The sequence below is a fragment of the Corvus kubaryi genome, unplaced genomic scaffold, assembly GCF_017639235.1.
Source record: "Corvus kubaryi isolate FWS band 111438036 unplaced genomic scaffold, C.kubaryi_AGA036_p1.0 37357, whole genome shotgun sequence".
Lineage (NCBI taxonomy): Eukaryota > Metazoa > Chordata > Aves > Passeriformes > Corvidae > Corvus > Corvus kubaryi.
In genome coordinates, this window is record NW_024581117.1 from 12,521,726 (window position 1) to 12,540,446 (window position 18,721).

At 42.0% G+C, this 18,721-nt stretch overlaps 1 protein-coding gene across 7 annotated transcripts in view; it reads right to left on the minus strand.

The window, feature by feature from the left end:
* Window positions 1-13,074: 13,074 nt before the first annotated feature.
* The window catches only part of CCSER2 (coiled-coil serine rich protein 2), a 60,983-nt gene continuing 55,336 nt past the window's right edge, over window positions 13,075-18,721 (minus strand). For 3 of the 7 annotated variants that reach the window (XM_042033290.1, XM_042033287.1, XM_042033288.1), the window contains exon 10: window positions 13,075-18,295. In XM_042033290.1, the coding sequence (XP_041889224.1) occupies window positions 17,474-18,295 (822 nt within the window). In that variant the 3' untranslated portion in view covers window positions 13,075-17,473. The remainder of the gene's footprint in view (window positions 18,296-18,721) is intronic. The other 4 variants (XM_042033292.1, XM_042033291.1, XM_042033294.1 and 1 more) reach the window with 2 other exon arrangements.

An 18,721-nucleotide genomic window follows, 5' to 3' on the forward strand; every position in this document is an offset into this window, starting at 1 on the left:
TGTTAAGGGGTGATTAACAGAATATTGAAATTAACATTTCTCCTTCTGACCCTTTAACCTTTTTCAGTTATATTACTTTGACACAGCATTAAATCTCTATCTTATTTGTACCCACCATCAAGCTTGTAAAAGCTAAAACCAGCAGCAACACATTTTATCTTTGAAGGAATGTGCATGGTTGAAAGACTAAAGAAAGCTGCTATCTCCTGTCTTATCATTCTTTATACAAGTTCTCTTTATGATTTCAAAATGGCAAGAAATATGCAATGAAATTCAGTGATAAAATATCTGAAAATGTCTGAAATACTGGTAGTAACTAAAGTGCTTCAGCATCCTCCTCCTTTAAATATCCTCATCTGTGAGGGGATATAACATCTTACTTCCACTGAATTCTGTGAAGTCCATGAACAAAACAAACAGAACACATAAAAATAACACCAAATAAAATGGAATAAGCTTTGAGCAGTTGTTTTCATTCCAGGACAGAGAAGAATAATAAAATCAAACAGAGACTTCACTGGAAGTAGCCAAGTATTCAAAATCCAGAAGGAAATCATTGAGTAGCTTTTGGAGATAGGAAGGTCACACAGTGTCAATCACAATATTTGACCTGCCAATACACTGAGCACTGATGACTCCTACACAAACTGAAAAGATTCATAATATCAATGAGAGGGAGAATTCTTTAAACACTTACTAGCACTTTTCAAGCTGCTTTCATTACCTTACATCGATAAGTACACCTCGAACAGGCTTGAATTAGTTATACTGCAATTAAGATGTCAAAAGCAGGCTCTGAAATGGGCATCTATTAACTCTTTCAATAGTCTAATTAGGACTGCAAAACAAGGAGTACATCACAAGGCAATACACATTTCAGCCAGCTGGCCCAAATTGAGATAACATTACTACTTGTAAAAACCTTGGAGAGAAATTCCATAGGAAGATTGGAATTTGAAGGCAATTCTTTTAAAAAACACTTAGCAAATTAAAATACTTAAAGACATAAATCCTTCACTAAAGCCATCTGTCTTACTTGACCCTTTCACATAAATTCCTAGGGAATTTGTTCAAGTGCTTCTGCAATCAAGTCACTCCACGCTAATAAGGTACAGATTTAGCCTGTAAATATTCCTCCCGTAGAAAAGTTGTTTTCCAGCTTACACCACAAAACAGCCTCTCTGCCATTCATCCAGCAGCTGAGGTTTTTCCAGCTCACTTCATATTTGGCTAAGACACTTTCCAGTTAGAAAACTGAAAGCAAGTCCATATTGAGTTGTTTTCAAAAGGTTGTACTTGCTAGAACCACGCCTACCTGGATAAACTTGTGTTGTGCATTCTCTTCCCACAGCAATCAGGGCAAGTTTGGTACTTTGAGCAGCACGATGACTGATGGCCCTGCTGATATATCAGTGCCACAGAGGCTTAAGGAAAGGCTCAGCAGACAGGCAGCTTGTGTACTAAACACAGTCATCATTGCTCCTGCGGCGCACAGGGACAACCTCGGAACACCACTAACCTGGAATTTAACTTCCTTTGACTTTCTCAGGTTTTCAAGTTCAGGATTTAACTGCTTGGCTCCACTAGGAACAGCAGGACGTGAACAGTTAAAACCCCTAAAAAGGCTTTGAAAGCTACTCGCTAAATGTTCAGGTGTCTCTCTGCAAGTCAGCAGGTGGCAGGAGGGAGGGCAGGCTGAGGAATGAGGGAGCAGTTAGAGTAGGACAGGGGACAGGAGGAATATATGAGCTGAGTTTGGCTGTTGTGAAACGAGCAGCTCTAAAAAGACATTGAGGAAGAGTCTGCCAGCTCCCCTTCGTGCCTCATTACACCGGGTACTGTTCTTCTGCAGAGCTTCCCAGATGTGGGAAAAGTTACTGAGGCTTCTGAAGCAGCAGTTTGTTCTGTTCTTCCAAGACAGTTTGATTTGGGCTTTTGCAGTTTGGCTTAGGCTTTCTGCCCATTGCATCCTGCATTTTGACACTGAGCCTGTAAAACTGCCTCAGCAGCTTCCAGGGCAGGGTGGAGCCTCCAAGCATCTCTGGCAGGAGGATCAGCAGCTGGAAGCCCTGCAATTCGTGTCATGGCTCAGGCCATCCTGTGAGCTGGTTCTCAGGACCACTTAGAGCAAGGAGGATGGATGCCTTCCAATAGAACACTTCCGAAATCCCAGAGTGGTGACACGTCATTTCAGTGAGGTAATTATCTCAGATACAGACAAGTCTGTCCACTCGCATGAAATACCAACATTCTTCCTCTCACTGCCCTGGAGCCTGATTTGTCTCTGGCCAGTACAGATCAATTATTTTCTTAACCTAGTTGTAAATCAATTCTCCTGATTGATGCAGGCTTCTGGGGGCTGGGAACACTGCTGTAAAATTTGCATTGAAGTACAAATTCAGGTGGTTGTTGCAGCAGCAGGTTCCTAGAAAGATCACAGCAGAAACCCCATTGTGGCCACTCCTGCTGAGAGGGTTGGTTACTCTCTCAGTTGTTTAAGGACTGCTGGGAAGGCCAGGAATGATTCCCAACACAGGAGCCATTGGAACCTGCAAGCTATGGCTCCTACAAATATGGGGAATTTGTTTGTCTCTGTTGCAAAAAGGGAAGAAAACCACCAAAATATGCAAAATTAGGCATAAGTTTCATGGCTATTTTACAGCAGAAAAATTCTTTTGGGTGGTTTTTTACAGTGATTTCTAAAGATTCTTAGCTCCATTCAGAGTCATATATATGTACCCCTTTTTGAATGCAAATGCAGTTTATTTTAATTATTATTTTAGTAGCTTTTCTTATTGCTAAAGGAAATATACATGTATTTAAAACAAGGATTCCCTCCCACAACATTCATACATATATGTTCTTATACCATCAGAGTTGCTGTCTCAGATACTTACAGGTAAAATGAAATGTCTGGGATAGTTAAAATCCTTAATGAGTTCCGGTTTTTCCCCTGGTCAGACAGGGAGAGTATGACAAGCCTCACTGGCTATTCACAGGGCCAGGTACAGCTGTGACCCAAGAAAGCTGTAAAAGAAAACCAGCTACTTGGCTGAGTAAATCTTCACCATCAGAGCAGAGCTCAAATTGACAGGTTCCAGTTGATTTCCCTCCCCAGTCCCCATTAATTACAAGCTTTTTTAATTACTACATGCATGCGAGGGGTGGAAACAACAAGATTTAATTACCAGGCTCCCACCAAGAGTGATCCAGCTTGGCCATTGCAGCAGGAGCTCTCACAAAATGCTGTTCAATGACACAGCAGTGTCATCCTGTGGCACTCAACCCGGGAAAGCAGCTGCTGGTGGAAGCAGAGAGGTCTTTCTGCCTGTTCCTCTTCCTGCTCAAGCAGGGGGTTGGCACAGCTGGTCACCCCACAGCTGGAGTGCTGCTGATGGCAAGGAAAATCCTTGCAACTTTCCTGATGGGCAATGTCCATATTGATGCTCTCTCCCCCAGTTCTCAGATTTCTCTTCTTCTAACTCCCCAAAAGGTAGGGTAGGAAGTTCAAATGTTCCAGGAGTCTGCTGTTCCCCTCCTGAAACACGCCCATGGTTGGTGTCTAAAGTGGAGTTGGGCAAGACCAGACATCCTGATGGGAGCTCAGCAGCCTGGAAGCAGTTACACCTGGGAGGGGGCAGACAGAAACCCACACATCCCAGGCCCCAGCCCTTTCACTACAGGAGATCATGCCCAGAGCCCTGAAGAAGAATGAATATCCCTGGTGGGTCCAGCTGCTGCCCTGACTCAAAACAGCCTAAAAGTGTTAAATAGTGGAGGAGAGGGACCATCTAAGTCCACATCAAACACAGCAAGGCATGCAGAAAACAGAAACAACGCAAACAATTGTATTTTCACCTTTAGAGCATGCACGTGCACAGCCTGCACTCTGCAACACCAGCCAGCAGTAACAACCTCCCAGCAAAAGGCAGGGGATAGGATGGATTGAAACAGGAACCCAGCACTGCTCAGCCCCTCTGGACAGTGCCTCCAGTCCAGCTGCAGTTGTGTTGAGAAAACCCTGCTCTGCAAGGGTTCAAAGTGAGCCTCAGATAGCAGCTTTATGGGTCTCAAACTGCAGCGTGGTAAACAGTGTGTACAGAAGCCACCACAGTCTATCAGGAAGGATATTAAGACCTTCTGGTAAAGGAACTCCAGCAAACACTTAGTCAGCCTGAATTTATGATCTGATCCTTCAATTCTTGGCTCCAGAAGTGACTCACCCTTGGCTCCTTCATACAAGCTGTGCTCAGTCCTGAGTTTGGCTTCTGGAAAAGACAGACGGGAACTTAGCTGAGCACCAGCTCAAAACTCTCAGTTGCTGTTTTACTTAACTGTTTTCTATTAATTCTTTCTTGAAAAAAGAAAAAAAAAAGTGTTAGCTTCCTGCATGAGCTAGGAGAAGAACCAGCAATAAAGGCTGATAAAAGAATAATTTAGAGCTGTGAACTCAAATCAATAAATAAATTGGAGATCTGTTCAGTCACCACCTCCCAGAGCCGAGGAGAATTAAAAACCAATTAAAAACTACACATCTGCCTCCAAATCAGTCAAATGGAAAGTGAAGGACAATTATAGGGCAATGATTGTCAAGAGAAAGTGGATCTTCCTGGACCACCTTTTATGGCTGATCATATAGCAATTAACTTACAAATAAAGTAACCCAAAATCACTGCAGTATAAACCAGTGGTTCCAGTTTTAGAAAGCAACAGACTCTTATTGATCAGCTCAGCACAGTTTGCATTTGATTCATGAAACCATGCCTCAGGTTGCCAAGAACAGAGTTGCTCCTTAATTAATAATAATGAGCACCAGCTCAGAAGCCTCACACTCATCGGACCCCAAAGGGGCACCAGCTGAAGCAGGAATCTCAGCAGGCAACTTTTATCCAGCCAGAAGCAGAAGCACAGAGATTAGTAAGAGACGGTGTTTACAAAAGATGCATCTTTGTATCTTTGATGTTCTTTCAAAATGTCTCTAGCACTGCCAAAAATAACATCTTTTTGGGCTTTAGCAAAGCACCACAGCTCATGAACCTGCCCGGAAGTGGCTGCATCCCTAATTTTCACAGCCATAACTCATTAATAAGCTATCAAAGAGCAGTGAGCAAGCTCATTGTACCTGAGAAATAAAATGCATTTTTTTTCCTGTGGCAGAACCTTCTGGAAAGGAGGAAAAAACTGAGGCCATTCATGACTCATTAGCACGATGCAAAAGCATTTACTCACAAATAAAGACAGAAAGCCCACTGAATGCTCATGTTAGGCAGGAATCATTCCACTTTGGTGTAGGACACCCAGCATCAGCTATTTGCATAGAGCAGATCACTTGCTTGCAGAATTAAATCCACTAAAGTACAAGTGGTGATGCCAGGTCAGAATTTTGTCCCCAGCTTCATCCTCAGGAATATACCAGCTAATCTCCAAATCTACCACCAAGTCTGACATTCAGCAATCTGCTTGACTCAAAGTTCTGGCACCCAAAGAGGGAAAAGGAGCATCTTGTAGTCAGGGCACTCATGTCATTGAGCTCCTCGAGAGCCCATAAGGTGCTGTTCAGCTGGCAGTGAAACAAATGGAAATGTCACCTGAATGACCGATGCTGTGCAAGGTAAATAGAGACTGAACTGGCTTCCATGGAGTATCTGAGGCACCAAGACAAGAAAAGGTAAAACATTTCCTTTTTTAAAACTGAGCAACTGTTTTCTTCAATCCCCTTATTTAGGGGGAAAAGGTAACAGCCCTTTCAAAGTGCCAAGAAACCCTCTGTACCTTTCAAACCCCTCATGAATTACACCCACGTACCATAACACACATCACTAATCCTTTCCTTGAATCTGGTCCAACACCAGGTGCTCCAGCTGCAATGTTTTAGCTAAAAGCCTCTGCACCTCAAGACCAAAGGGCTACAGCACCTCTTCCAGAAACTGCCCCAGCAGCTGGTTATTCACAGCCTTTTCTGCAGTGCAGTGCAGGGAGCTCTCCCCACTCTCCCAAGCACCCAGAGAGACCCCTGGCTCCTGCCCCTGGGAGTGCCCTGTGTCACACATGTGAAATGGCCAACGAGGAGGGAGTTGGGGGCTGTCACCCACTGGTATGATGCCTAACAATGGCAATTCCCCTTCCAGAAACCTCCCGAGATGTGGATCTTTGCACCAGAGCAGTGCTGCCTTGACCTGGCTGCAGTGTGCAGTTCCCTCCTGGTCTAACAGGGATCACAGAAATCTCAGGGCTGCCTTCACCAAGCCACAGCCTCTGCAAAGCATCAGCCCCAGACCACAAAACATGCCAGAGAAGCACAAAATTAAGAGAGACCCTGGGCTGAGGGAGTGAGTTTCCTTAATCCCTGGCACTGGTACTGCTGGCCACGTTGAGCATCACGAGATTCATCGGGTCAGTCATGACAGGTGGTCACTGTGATCACCAGAGAGCCAAGGCACCAGTGTGCACCCAACCTGAACGTAACAACTGCTGAACAGGCAAGTAACAAAGTCTGAGGGACATCCAACACGGGCAAGTGGCCAGAGATTTCCATGTACCTTCCATCATGGCAGGAAGGCACCTTAGTGTTGTGCAGGTAAAAACCCAAACAAAACAATAAAAGAACCCAAGGAACCCCAAAAAACCAACCATGAAGACCATGTCAGAATAAATGGTCCATCCTGGGAAATGGTCTTGTTTGAGCCAGGGCCATTAGCTTCCAAAACAAAAGCAATAGAGAAGGCACAGCCCTGTACAGATCTGTCAGCAGCTGGGCCAGCTGCTCTGGGAGTCAGGGCTGTGCATTTCCACCAGATCTCACTCAGATGCCCTGCTATGGCAGCAGGCTCAGCTGCAGCCAGTCAGAACACAGCCAAGTGCCAAAGGTATGCTGAGAGGTCAGGCATGTTTTAATGGAGCAAATTAAAGGAAGAAAACAGAGGTGGAATCCATACTGAAGCTGCAGCTTCAAAGAGACTCATAAATAGCTGAGTTAAAATGAATTCACACAGTGTGTGCTTCATTTTTCCACAAAACCACCCAAACCCCGAAGCTGAGAATTAATTATTCCCACATCTTTGATAGCACAGAGGCTGACAATAGGGCTTTGGACAGCAAGGACACATCTCTGAGGAGCAGACTCGGGACATTTCCTGGTTCCACAAGTAAGAGGTTAATTCCCTGTCAGTCTGCACTCTGCTGTTGAAAGGTTTGTGTCCTCTGTAGTTAGGCAATGAAAAGATAAACTCAGTAATGCTCACGGCTCAGTGGGGAAGAGAGGGACAAAGAAGTAGCTACCAATAACCAAATTACAAAGTACAAAAACCAAATGTAATCTATGACTGACAGGAAAAGTCAGCCTTCTACACTGACATAAGGCAGCACCAGCTTCCTGCTCTTCAGGCTGCTGGTAGGTACCAACAGTAACTCATACTATAGCGTCTGTGGAACATAGGAGAAAAAGCCATCACTACTTTAAAAAAATCTAACCAAAACCCAAACAACTCCCTCTGCTGGATTCAGTCTGAAAAAATTAATTATTCTACAGAATGGTACAAAACACAACTGTCCTGAGAGATGACACAGATCCAGCAGCAGCATGTTTGCTGAGTACCATGTTGTATTTCCACAGAGCTAACAGTCAAGGTATAAAGGCCTGGCTGCTTACTGCTAAAATTAAAATAAATTGTCATTTAAGAGTGATATGCTTGCTATTGGTTAAAATAAGGATTCCATCTGAGAAGAGAGACCAGGAAAGATTTTCTGAATAAACAGTATAAGGGAAAAATTATATGTGAACATGGGGACAGGCTAATGTGGACTCAGTTTACCTGAAGGGTCAGAAGGACATTTTTAAACAGTTGCATTGTAGGGGTTATTAAGAATCTTTTCCTTGAGTACTGGAACTGCTAGAAAAATAAAAAAGGTTGAGTCCAAGGTTTCACAGAGCTACAAGTCAAACAAACAAGAGACTCCCAATGTAAAGCCCCAGCTCTAATATATTAGTAATTGAATTCCCTGAAAAATTGCTTGCTTACATGTATCTTAATTCAGGGCAGTAATGTGGAATTTGTAAGTTTTTCTAACCTTGATTAGTACTTGCTCTACTTGTAGAAATCTTATCTTCAAATTAAATCTGATCACAACAGGCCTCATGTTTCACAGGAATAAAATCCAAATAAAGTTTTGAGCCCAAGCACAAGTGATGACTTCTGTTGCTGAAGGTCTGAGGAGGAAGTGTTACCTACTGGATACAAAATTAAAGGAAACTTATGAGCAAGTAATTATTTCTGTTTAAAGATACAACAGAAGTATGCTCAAGAAATCAGGCTCATTTAAAATGCAATGAAAACAGGACCCAATAGTGAGACTGATTTCTGCTTATGTACAGGAAAGTTTACACACGATTAAACAGGAAAGTAAATACACAGAGGTTCTCCTTGAGTAATTTTCCAACAGTGACCACCAGCACAACAAATTGTGTTGGTGTAGTGAAATGATCACTTCTTCCCAGCAGGATTTGCTCGGCAGGGTTTGTGCACTGAAAGAGCAGTCAAGGATTTCTACAAGGGCTTAGAGTTGCCAACACATTTGAGCGTTTAGTCTTTATCTCACATTTCCCTTGCGGATTTCCCACCTGAGCCGTCAGTGAGCTGAATGATAAATACAGCCGGCTGAAACAAGACAAGCCTGTCACAGAGACCAAGCAGGGAAAACAACTAATTTATTCCAGTTCAAATTACACAGATTCTTCAGCTGGGGTTTCCAAACTCTGTTTTACCTCCTCCACCTCCTAACAGTTGATTGCTTCTTTCCACTGAGCATCGTTGCCCCTGCTCGCTGCAAAGAGTGAATCAGCAGTGCTTAGTTTGGGGCTGGCCCATCAGAGCAAGGAGGACAGGGCGAGGAGACGCCTGCTCCGTGCTCGTCACAGCGCCAGAGCCCCACCTATGCCTGGGAAGGTGTGTGACACACGGGGACAGGAGCTGGCAGGGCCGGCTGCTTGCATTGCACTGCCCTCTGCTGTCACAGGAGCCTGCGCACGAACCTCCCGAAAACACCGATTCGCTTTGAGCTGACCTACAGAGAAAGGGAATAGACCCAAGTATTTCCCCACGGGATTTTTCCCACACAAAGTGTTTCGTCTTGCTCGCTCTTACCCACCTGCCTGCTATGAATTTACAGTTAAAGTAATAATCCTAATTCTTGTCTTTTCCTGTCAGTAGGGCTCCAAGTGCTTTACCAAGAAAATGTTTACGATCAGATTTTGGGTTTTACCCTTCAGACGCTGCCTAAAACATGTTTGCTAAGGCCTGGGCAATTGGTACTGAGCTTAGAGCGCTTAGCACAACACAGAGACCCACGCTCCTACTCACAGTAGCTGCTGAAAGGCCCTTCTATAACATTTATCATGAAGCCATCCGTGTATTTCCAACACCCACCCCTCCTCAAATTTGCTAGTTTGTTCCCGCACTAGCACATTCCAGGATGGGACACAAGAAAACATATGGAACAAATGATGATGCAGTGTTCTTTTGTGTCAGCAATATAAGGAGTGTAATGCAGCTCTGTGAAATAACTTCCATGACCCTTTTTTTCCTTTACAACAAATAAATTTTTATATCAGACTATATTACATGACAGAAAAATAACTTGTGAAGGTAATCCCTTGAGAAAATGAACACTCTCAAAGCAGCTCAAAAAAGTGTAATTAGAAGCACATTTTAAAGGAAATACACATTTTTCATGCCTAAATACAAACTCCAAATATACAGTATTTTTTCAGTGCCCTGCATGTCCCAGAAATGCCACACACAGAGCTTTTAACAGCTGTTGATATAATGCTCACACACAGACCTTAACTAATTCCTTTGAAGTCGGGAATCAAATGCCGGGATAAAACGCACAGGAGCATGATTAGCAGAGAGCTTGTGCATCATTAGGCTTCTCTGCATGAGAATACCAAATCTGCAACAGCTTATCAGCATATGGTTTGAACATCAGACTTTCTAGAAACATAAGCTCAGATCCTGGCAGATCAGCTCAGCCTGACAACCTTCTGCTGTCTCTTGCTTCCCTACTCCTGACTGATCCAGCGTCTCACATGATGGGCTGTCCCCTGTCACTGCGGGCTGCTGCCTCGCCACTGGGGGACAGGAAAACACAGCAACAACCCCAGAAACTACCTAGCAGAGAGTTATAAACCAGGGCTGAGCTCAGGGTTGCCTGTAGCAGTCTCAGTGACACACAATCACTCAGCCAAAGGTGAGTGGAATTAAAAAGGAAGGATCCCACACACAGCTGTTGGTATAAACATGATGAACACCTTAGGGATCCTCCTGGAAGGTGGGGCCACAGGCTCCTACCACCCCATGAGACTGCCAGTGCACTGTTTGGGATAGAGATTTCCATGAGGATTTCCTTACAGAGCTTCAGAGAACTCGTTCACTGTGCCATATTTAACTCACACAGAGAAACCATTCCCTCTCATTTACATGTCATGAATTCCTGTAAATAACTGCCACAGAACCCTTACAAGATGGAAATTCACTGGATCTAATAAAAGAGTCTCAACGAGGTCCACAAAACTTGCAGGCAAGGAATTTAAAAAAAAAATTTTAAGACTCCTGAGCAGGCAAATACAGGAAGATTAATATAGTGTTCAAGAAAACAAGGGAGGATTCATTTCCTCAGGGAATTTTTTCATGCTGTCAGCATAGAATCTTGCAAGCCTTGACTTTGCTAACACTGGTGCTATTCTTATTTTATTTATGAGGAAACTAAGGCAGAGAGATTAAAGGTAGCATGGGATAATTAGCACAGTTTGTCAAACTGAGTAGCAATTAAAATGGAATTGTGGGAATAGCTCGACTTTTGTATTACCAAGCACTGAAATCTATCACACCAAATGATCCAAATCCTTAAATGCTCATAGGTTTAATATGCACATGCTTCTGATACAGCTAAATTAATATATTTACCACCCCTAGACTGACCACTGTGTACACAAAAGGCACTCTGATGCTCATGAGGAAATGAGGGCTGCTTTTCAAGGGTGCCTCTAACTGTAGCACCCAAGATAACAATGTTATCAGGTCTCTTCAGAATAAAATCTAAATAAGTGTTTTGATCGGAGAGGTGCTGAGAACAACATGTCAGAATCTGAAGCTCCACTGAAATCTAAATGCTTCTCCCAAATTGCTGCATTTCTATGGAATTTTCGGAAAAAAACCAAACCAAACCAAACCCAAATGAAGTAACTGTTGGAATTTCCCATGTCTACAACTGGTTTTAAATGCCTTTCACCTTGGACTATTTCAGGGGCTTGCACTGTAACAGGCTTTAAAAGCCAACCTGTGTCATGAAATGCTTTCAACAACTGAAGCGATTCTCAGAGGCTGTGGGGGAGGGCAGCACTTCAAACAGCTCAGAAGTTTTCAGATTGTGCTCTCCTTTGGAATGATCGAATTCAGAATCCTTCTTAAAACAGAGCTTCTGGTCAATTACTTCTGCCTTCAGCACCTTACTAAGAACTCATACTGTATTTTCCATGAGGACTTGGAGCAAGCATGCAGGGCAGCCCACGTATTGTACAAGACCCAAGGGTTCTTACTGCCTGTGGCTTCAGAGAAAACTCCTGGAAATCCTAACAGAAACCCACCTTTTTAGTTTTCAGATTGACTGATTAGCACTAAATATCTGAGTAACTGATTTTTAGAGCTGGAGCATTTATGTTTAGTGCCTTCTGCTACAAGCCAATTCCTGTTTGAAACAGCAGCTAATATCCATAACCCAGGCCAAGCAGCAACTGCACAAATCCAGCTGATGTTACAAATACTTCAATATTAACTTTTGTGCTTCAGCTGTATTCAGTTGTGCTCTTAAAACCTCCAGACATTTCTGTCAAAGGAAAGGTGCCAGGGGTGTTGATTCTGGGTTGCAAAGGAAGGGAAATGACTGAAATGTCTTACCCTGTCTGTCTCACTTTCTCCCCACGTGTAACATTCTGCCCAACAGCAATAAAGCAACTCTGCTCCAGGCTCAGGAGACCACTGCTCTGAGTTTGGAGAGCAGAGGATTGCTCACCACGGCCAAGAAGCCTTTGCCTCTGGATGAGGAAGACAGGGAAGCTGTCAATCACAGCTTTTAGGGACACTATTTCCATAGTCATCAGCTGCACAGTGCATCAGCTGTTTAACATCTGATGATCACATTGGTAAGGATTAGACACCACGGTAACATAATCTGGTCCACCAAGTAATGAAGAGCACACTTACCCAGGAGAACTACAAGGCAGGAGGATTCATTCCCACTACCTTCCTTCCTTCTTGGGCCTCGGTTAAGGAGGTACCTAAAACATGTGTTTGAGCTTGGAAACCCTGTTCAGGAGTTCTTTCCACCCTCAGAACCCATGAAAATTTCCAAAGGCCATCTTGAAGCTCAAAATAAAACATTAGAGGTTAAAGATTACAAGTGCCTGCCTGCAGTATATTTAAAATGTTCTTACTTCAAACCAGGATTCTCCTCACTTTTTGATCATAGTTTCAAACTTGAACTTCCATCTACTGAAGTAGGTCAGATTAATTAATGGAGCAGATTTCCTTTCATCTCAAGAACAGCAAACCATTCAAACTATGGGCAAAATACTGACATACAATTAGGACTTACATATTTGCACAGGTTGTATTCATTTGGACTTCTGTGGGGAAATAACCTTCTCTAAGTATCTTAAAATGATGATTTTAACTAGTTAATTGCATAAGAGAACTAATAAATACTCTTCTCAACTGCACTACAGGTGCCATAACACACCTTTAAGAATTAGCAGTGTCAGTCCATGTTCATCTGCAATCAATACATTAAAATGTTTAGCTTTTCTAAGTCTTTTTGCCCCCTCCTTTTCTTTTTTCCTTTAATAACAGTCTCATGCTAAAAGCCTGCCATTTCTGTTGGAGAAAGATAGTTCCAAGAAAAAAATCAACTGTAAGCATAAGCCTAATCTCCCTGTCCCCCCAAATTTTCTGTCTACAGTTCTATCTACATTTTGCACAATGGCTTGAAAAAACATACAAATGAATAGTCAAGAGAAAGGGATACTTATTAGAATTATGACTTTTATTTTTATTCACTAGAGCAACATTGAGGAAAGAATTTTTACATACAGGTTTTTTAATCAACTTTACAAGCAAATTCCAATATACAGTATTTACTCTGGCCTGTGTTAAAAAACCAAAAACAACAAAGCAGATAGCAAGGGTACCTCTTGTTTTAGCTAGTACTGAAGATTTTGTTACACAGGAATTATATTGGGTTTATGGTGGTGCTTTTACAATTAAGTAGGCAGTGAGCAGCTTTACCACAACAGTGACTGAATTTCCTTGACAGCACAGTTGTAAGATGACTATACTGAGCCCTACCACCAGGGTCACATTAAATCCACTCTGCTCAGAAAAAAGCCCCTGTAACAAGATAAGGAACAGTTACGGAAGCCCAATTCAAGAACTGATTTCCATTTGTACAGCAAGGAAATGTCCATATTAGGAGGATTATGTGCTGTGCAAAACCAGAAATACTTCCCCCCCAACATGCAACCTACCCCAGTATGACACTTTAGAATGTGCATATGGCTGTGACATGCAAACAAAGGAAGTCACGCAAATGGTATTCAGTTTTCAGGCATTGTTACGACAAGTCAGCATTTTGATCAAGGATGAAATGAACTGGACTGACCTATGATGCAGTCTAGTTGTTTTGTCTACTCTCACTGCTACAAGATGGAAAGCTGAGGAACCCTTTTTTTTTGGAACTGTTTTAAAATTGTGTTGTTTTGGATTTTCAGGGCCTTCGTAATTATTTCAAGAAAGTCTGAGAGATAATATTGCACTTCTTTTCTCAAAACCATATTCTGGGACCATTATTCTTTAAGAGCTATGCTAGTCCTAGGGAAATCTTGCCATTAGCTTTGATTGGCAGTAGGAAGTTCTAGCTTCAGGGAAGGGGAAGGCAATAATGATCTGGCTGCATCATCAGTGTTAGAATTCCACGGTTAAATTAAAGTCATTGCACAACAAAAACTCAGTACACTATATGAATACTTTTAAACATGCTACAGTGCATATTGATTCTGTGAAAGTGATGTGAAAATACCTTGGAAACAGCAACACTACCAGGGAAATTTGTTTCGAACAAAAGCCACACACAGCAGGAGGCATCTAGATTATTTTAGGCACAACTCCAAGCAATAAAGCTCATTTAAAGTGCAATTCTGTTCTCTTCTTTTGTGTTTATTCACTTGTTAAAATGCGTAATTGCCTCTGTACACACATACTGAACAGTAGTTTAATACTTTTGTGAATATTGCACAAAAGAATGAGAAATCAAAACCAAAAAAAATGGCAATAAATCAGTTTTATAAACCTAAAAAAAAACCCCTGAAGATATCAAATACTTAAATGTATGCATTTTGGATAATCTGCACCAGTACTGATGATATATCTGCACCTTTCATAAGGTAGATATGTTACCTGAAAATACTTACTTAATCCCATTTGACAAGCACTCTCAGTGCCCTCTCATCCATCACTCCCCAAACCCCATCCTTCACCGAGGTGAAGCTTCAAACCTCACTTCACCACTTCTCTCCCAGCTGCCCATCTCCTGACAGCCTTTGCCCGTACTCTGGACTTACTATACGTGCAACAGAGCCTTCCCTGGAAAAGTCTGAAGAGCCCAAACATGCAGGTGTCTTAGAGGGATGCGGGTTAGCAGCTGAACACAAACACAAGCCAGGCTAGCATCTGTCTCATCCATGATCAAATCCTGCTGGCTCCAGCTCAGTGTCTCACTAATCTGTCAGAACAAAATGGGGAAATGCTATAAAAAAGGACTATAATCTACTTATGTTCCTTTAACACATATACACATGCCCGTATAAATATAACTTTTTTCTTCTGGAAAGAAAAATTAGGAACTGTCTTTTTAATGAAAACCTTGATCATCTCGATTTTCTTTGCTTAATTTGCTTTGATAATCTCCTTAATTTTCAATAAAGGTGCAGACAGATATCTATACTTTTAAATGTAAACATAAAAATTGAAACATCACTAGATCAGGCTGGCGATACCTCCAGTATAAGAAGCAGAAGATGATGGATCTCTGTCAATAACATTAGGTGAAAATCGTATTTTTACACAAAATCATATACAACTAAGAATAAAATCAGCTTCTCTTCAAGGAAAGTAAACTTAAAAAACACACCTTCCATAGAAACCTATATGGACCGGAAAATGAACCAGGAATCTGATCATTCCCTCAGCAGTCTTTAAACTCCTGAGAAACAGTTAGCTGCCAGGAGCTAGTTTTGGGGAATATAAAAAGTCACTTTTATTTTCTTATTTAAAGCAAATACGTACACTAAATGCCATCTGATCCAATGGTTTTCAAGGAAATAAATTATTCCCGGAGCATAATTGTTACTGCAATCTCAAGTTATGGTTTCTGATCCTATACCAACTATAACAATTAACATTATTTGTCTTGTTATGTCTTGCTTTCATTGTCATCGCCTCAGTTCACAGAAAGTCCTGCAGCTCCCTTATTTCAGACTGATATAAGTAGTTCTGAAAAAGAATCTCCCCCTACCCATTTTTCACCCCCAAGCTTTTCATTTTTCCACTTCATCGTCAGTTAAATAAAATTACAGTGTGAGAAATGCAAAATGATTCTAGAACATCAACTATGTACTGAAAACTCAGGTGAGACAACTCTTTTCCTTCACCCAACTGAGGCATCCATCAGGATAGCCCCAGATAAAGGGCTTATATTATAGAAGCTGAATATTGAATTCATTTATGAAATGTCTACACCCACTCACTTTAATTCTCTCAAAGAAAATACTGTAATATGTCCATGTCCTACAGCCAGAGCCTAGAACAAACTAACACTGTGTTGCATTTTACTGACATTATGTGCTCTTCAGGAACAGATTTTGAGCCAAGTTGTTGCAGCGACCTTCTGCTGCTGATTTTAAAACCGACTCAAGAACAGGAGGAAAAAAATCCCCAACCAGTAACATCCAAGAGAGTCATGGGAAAGAAGGGAAGAATTGGAGATGGGACATAACATCAAACTTCTGGAAAGCTTCTGCTTTCTGGATATGCACACATGTAACTCACATCATTTGTGTCATGGTCCCAGAGTGCACCAAGACTACTTTCAGAAAAAAAAACTTCTCCTAGAGAGCACAAAAAAGTTGATTTTTTTTTTTCTGCTTTATTTCCCCAAAAAGCTCCTTACCACTTATCATGCACTTCTTCAGAAATTAAAAAAAAAAAAAAAAAAATTACAAAAAAAACCCCAAAACCAAAATAACACATCTCTGAAAAACTCTTAAGAGTACCAGCTCTGGATTAGGACATAGTAGGATTGCTCAAGGCAAGTAAGTGGGTTAATTTTTTCCTTTTTTAAAAAATAGCTGCATTTTTAATATAAGTTTTATTCTGTAAAATAGTTTCAAATTCTTACACATATGGCAAAGTTTGTGCAAAATTTCAAGTCAGGTACTTCAGAGCCTTTCAATATTAAACAGAAATCAATAAATACAAGCAGAACAATAAAAGTTTAAAATATTAATTAAAATGCATGTTGTGCAACCTCAACATAGGTGTTCTGGACCCCTTATTCCCAGAGGTTCCCTACTTACCAGTTCCCAAGAGCCTGCATTGGAAGGTTTGGACAAACATCGTTAGCACTGCATTTCAAGAACCTACCCAGTAATGTGTCTATTCAACACAATAAAAACATACCACAATCGTTTAACAAACGATGATGTTTAAGCGAGAAGATTCATTTCACCCTGTGAAATCTGCCTAATGGCTGTGAACAGTGAAAACGGGATAAATAAAGAACAGAGCAACTTCAGATTACAGCAAAACAAAACAACACAACCCACCCAACCCCTCAGATTAAATAACATTAAATATGTCAGTCTTGAGAGAATGATAAATACAAGGATTTTTGCATAGGCCTCTGGAATACAGAGTCAGAATTATGGCCAATAAAACATCTGCTAGTCAGTCTAATTTTCTACCACTCTGACCTAAGGAGTACTCAGAACCAAGAAGTTAAACAGAACAGCAATTTCATTGTCTAATAACTCAAACAGAGGTAAGAAATAATTTCTGCCATCCTGAAATAGTGCAGCATTCTGGCATTTGTGGTCACCACAGGACTTCAGTATTTGCTTAATGACTAAGATTGCAATACCATCTTTATTACAGACCAACGATAAAATAAAGCACTCTCAAGAGAAACTGCACAGCTCGTAACATCAGCCTCAGAACACGGCAGGATGGAGAATGCAAGCCCTAAAACAGATGCAATTTCGAACAGTGACTTGGGATTTGCAGGCTGCAGGTACAGCAGGCTCCAAGGCAGTCACAACACAGGAAGTGGTTTATGGCATGGCATTGTGCAGTGAGATGTGGGTACGTCCTCAGTGTGCCTTTGTTTTCGGGAGACGGGAATGCCGACCGAAGGCCGTGCTGTCCCCGGAATGCAAACCAGCGGGGTGTGTTTGCACGTTTTCCTTTCTCTGGGCTGGTGGCCTTGGGATGTTAGACTTCAGGGAGGTGTTCTGAGGCTCTGGAGGTACTGGTGTGGATTTCTGACTGCTCACTTGCTTGGATTTAACAAAGGACGTAGTTGGTGGACGAAGTTTAGACACTTTCTGACTCTGTTTACCCTTTAGGTTATCCTGCCCAGATGTTGGCTGTGTCTGAGTTGAACTACTCAGTGGTAGAAGCTCACGTTCCTTGGAAGCAGCGGAATGATCTGCAGATCGTACGAGAACGGCCATGGTAGGAGGCACTAAAGCAGTTGGGGGTTTCGCGATTCTTGAAGTCTTTGGCTGAGAAGCCTGGTTTGTGAATGAGGGTTGACCTTTCACAGATAATCCAGTCTGCACCTCTGGAGCATCAGCTCGTGTAGAGGTCTGAAAGTGGGAACGAGGTGGTAATGTACCTTTCTTATTATCAGCCACCTCTCCAGGGTCTTCAGTGTTTTTGTTTTTCAAATTGTCCAGATAGGATGCATTTTCATCTTTTGTGTTTAACTGTACGCTCGTTAAAGAGTTTCCGTCATTCAGGCTATTTGGGAGAGAGACATTTGCAGCATTTGGATTCTGATCATTTCTATTGTCATGCAGATCTGGTTTAGGATATTCACTGTGGGCCTCGGTATGTGGAGTTTTTATTAGTTTTCCCTGGGCGAGGTCTGTGGAATTGGGAAGGCTGCTGGAAGGCTGTAGTACTTGAGGCTGTTGAAGAGAAAATAATACAAGAATATATTAGGCAGAGAAGACACCAGATACGCTCTGAATCCAACGTGCGCTGACTGGATGCTTGATAAGGGCTGTATATCTGGGTCTTTAAATCAAAACTTTGACTGTGGCCAAACAGGATGGGTCATGGGATGCGCACAAATGGAACTTGTAACTGAAGTGGAAAAAAAATATACCAGCACTGAAATAAACAATAACATACAGACCAAAAAGAAACCGATCGGCTTAAAAAAGAAACATGAAGAAGGCATGGTTGATGGTTTCACCCAAATCTGCAGGACAGCACAAGAATTAACGTCGGTGCAGATCAGTTCTAATGAAGTGCTTAACCCAACGCAACAGCTGTGTCCAGCCTACAGTTCCTACTCACTGCATACTGACCTCAACTATCCCAACCTTTTT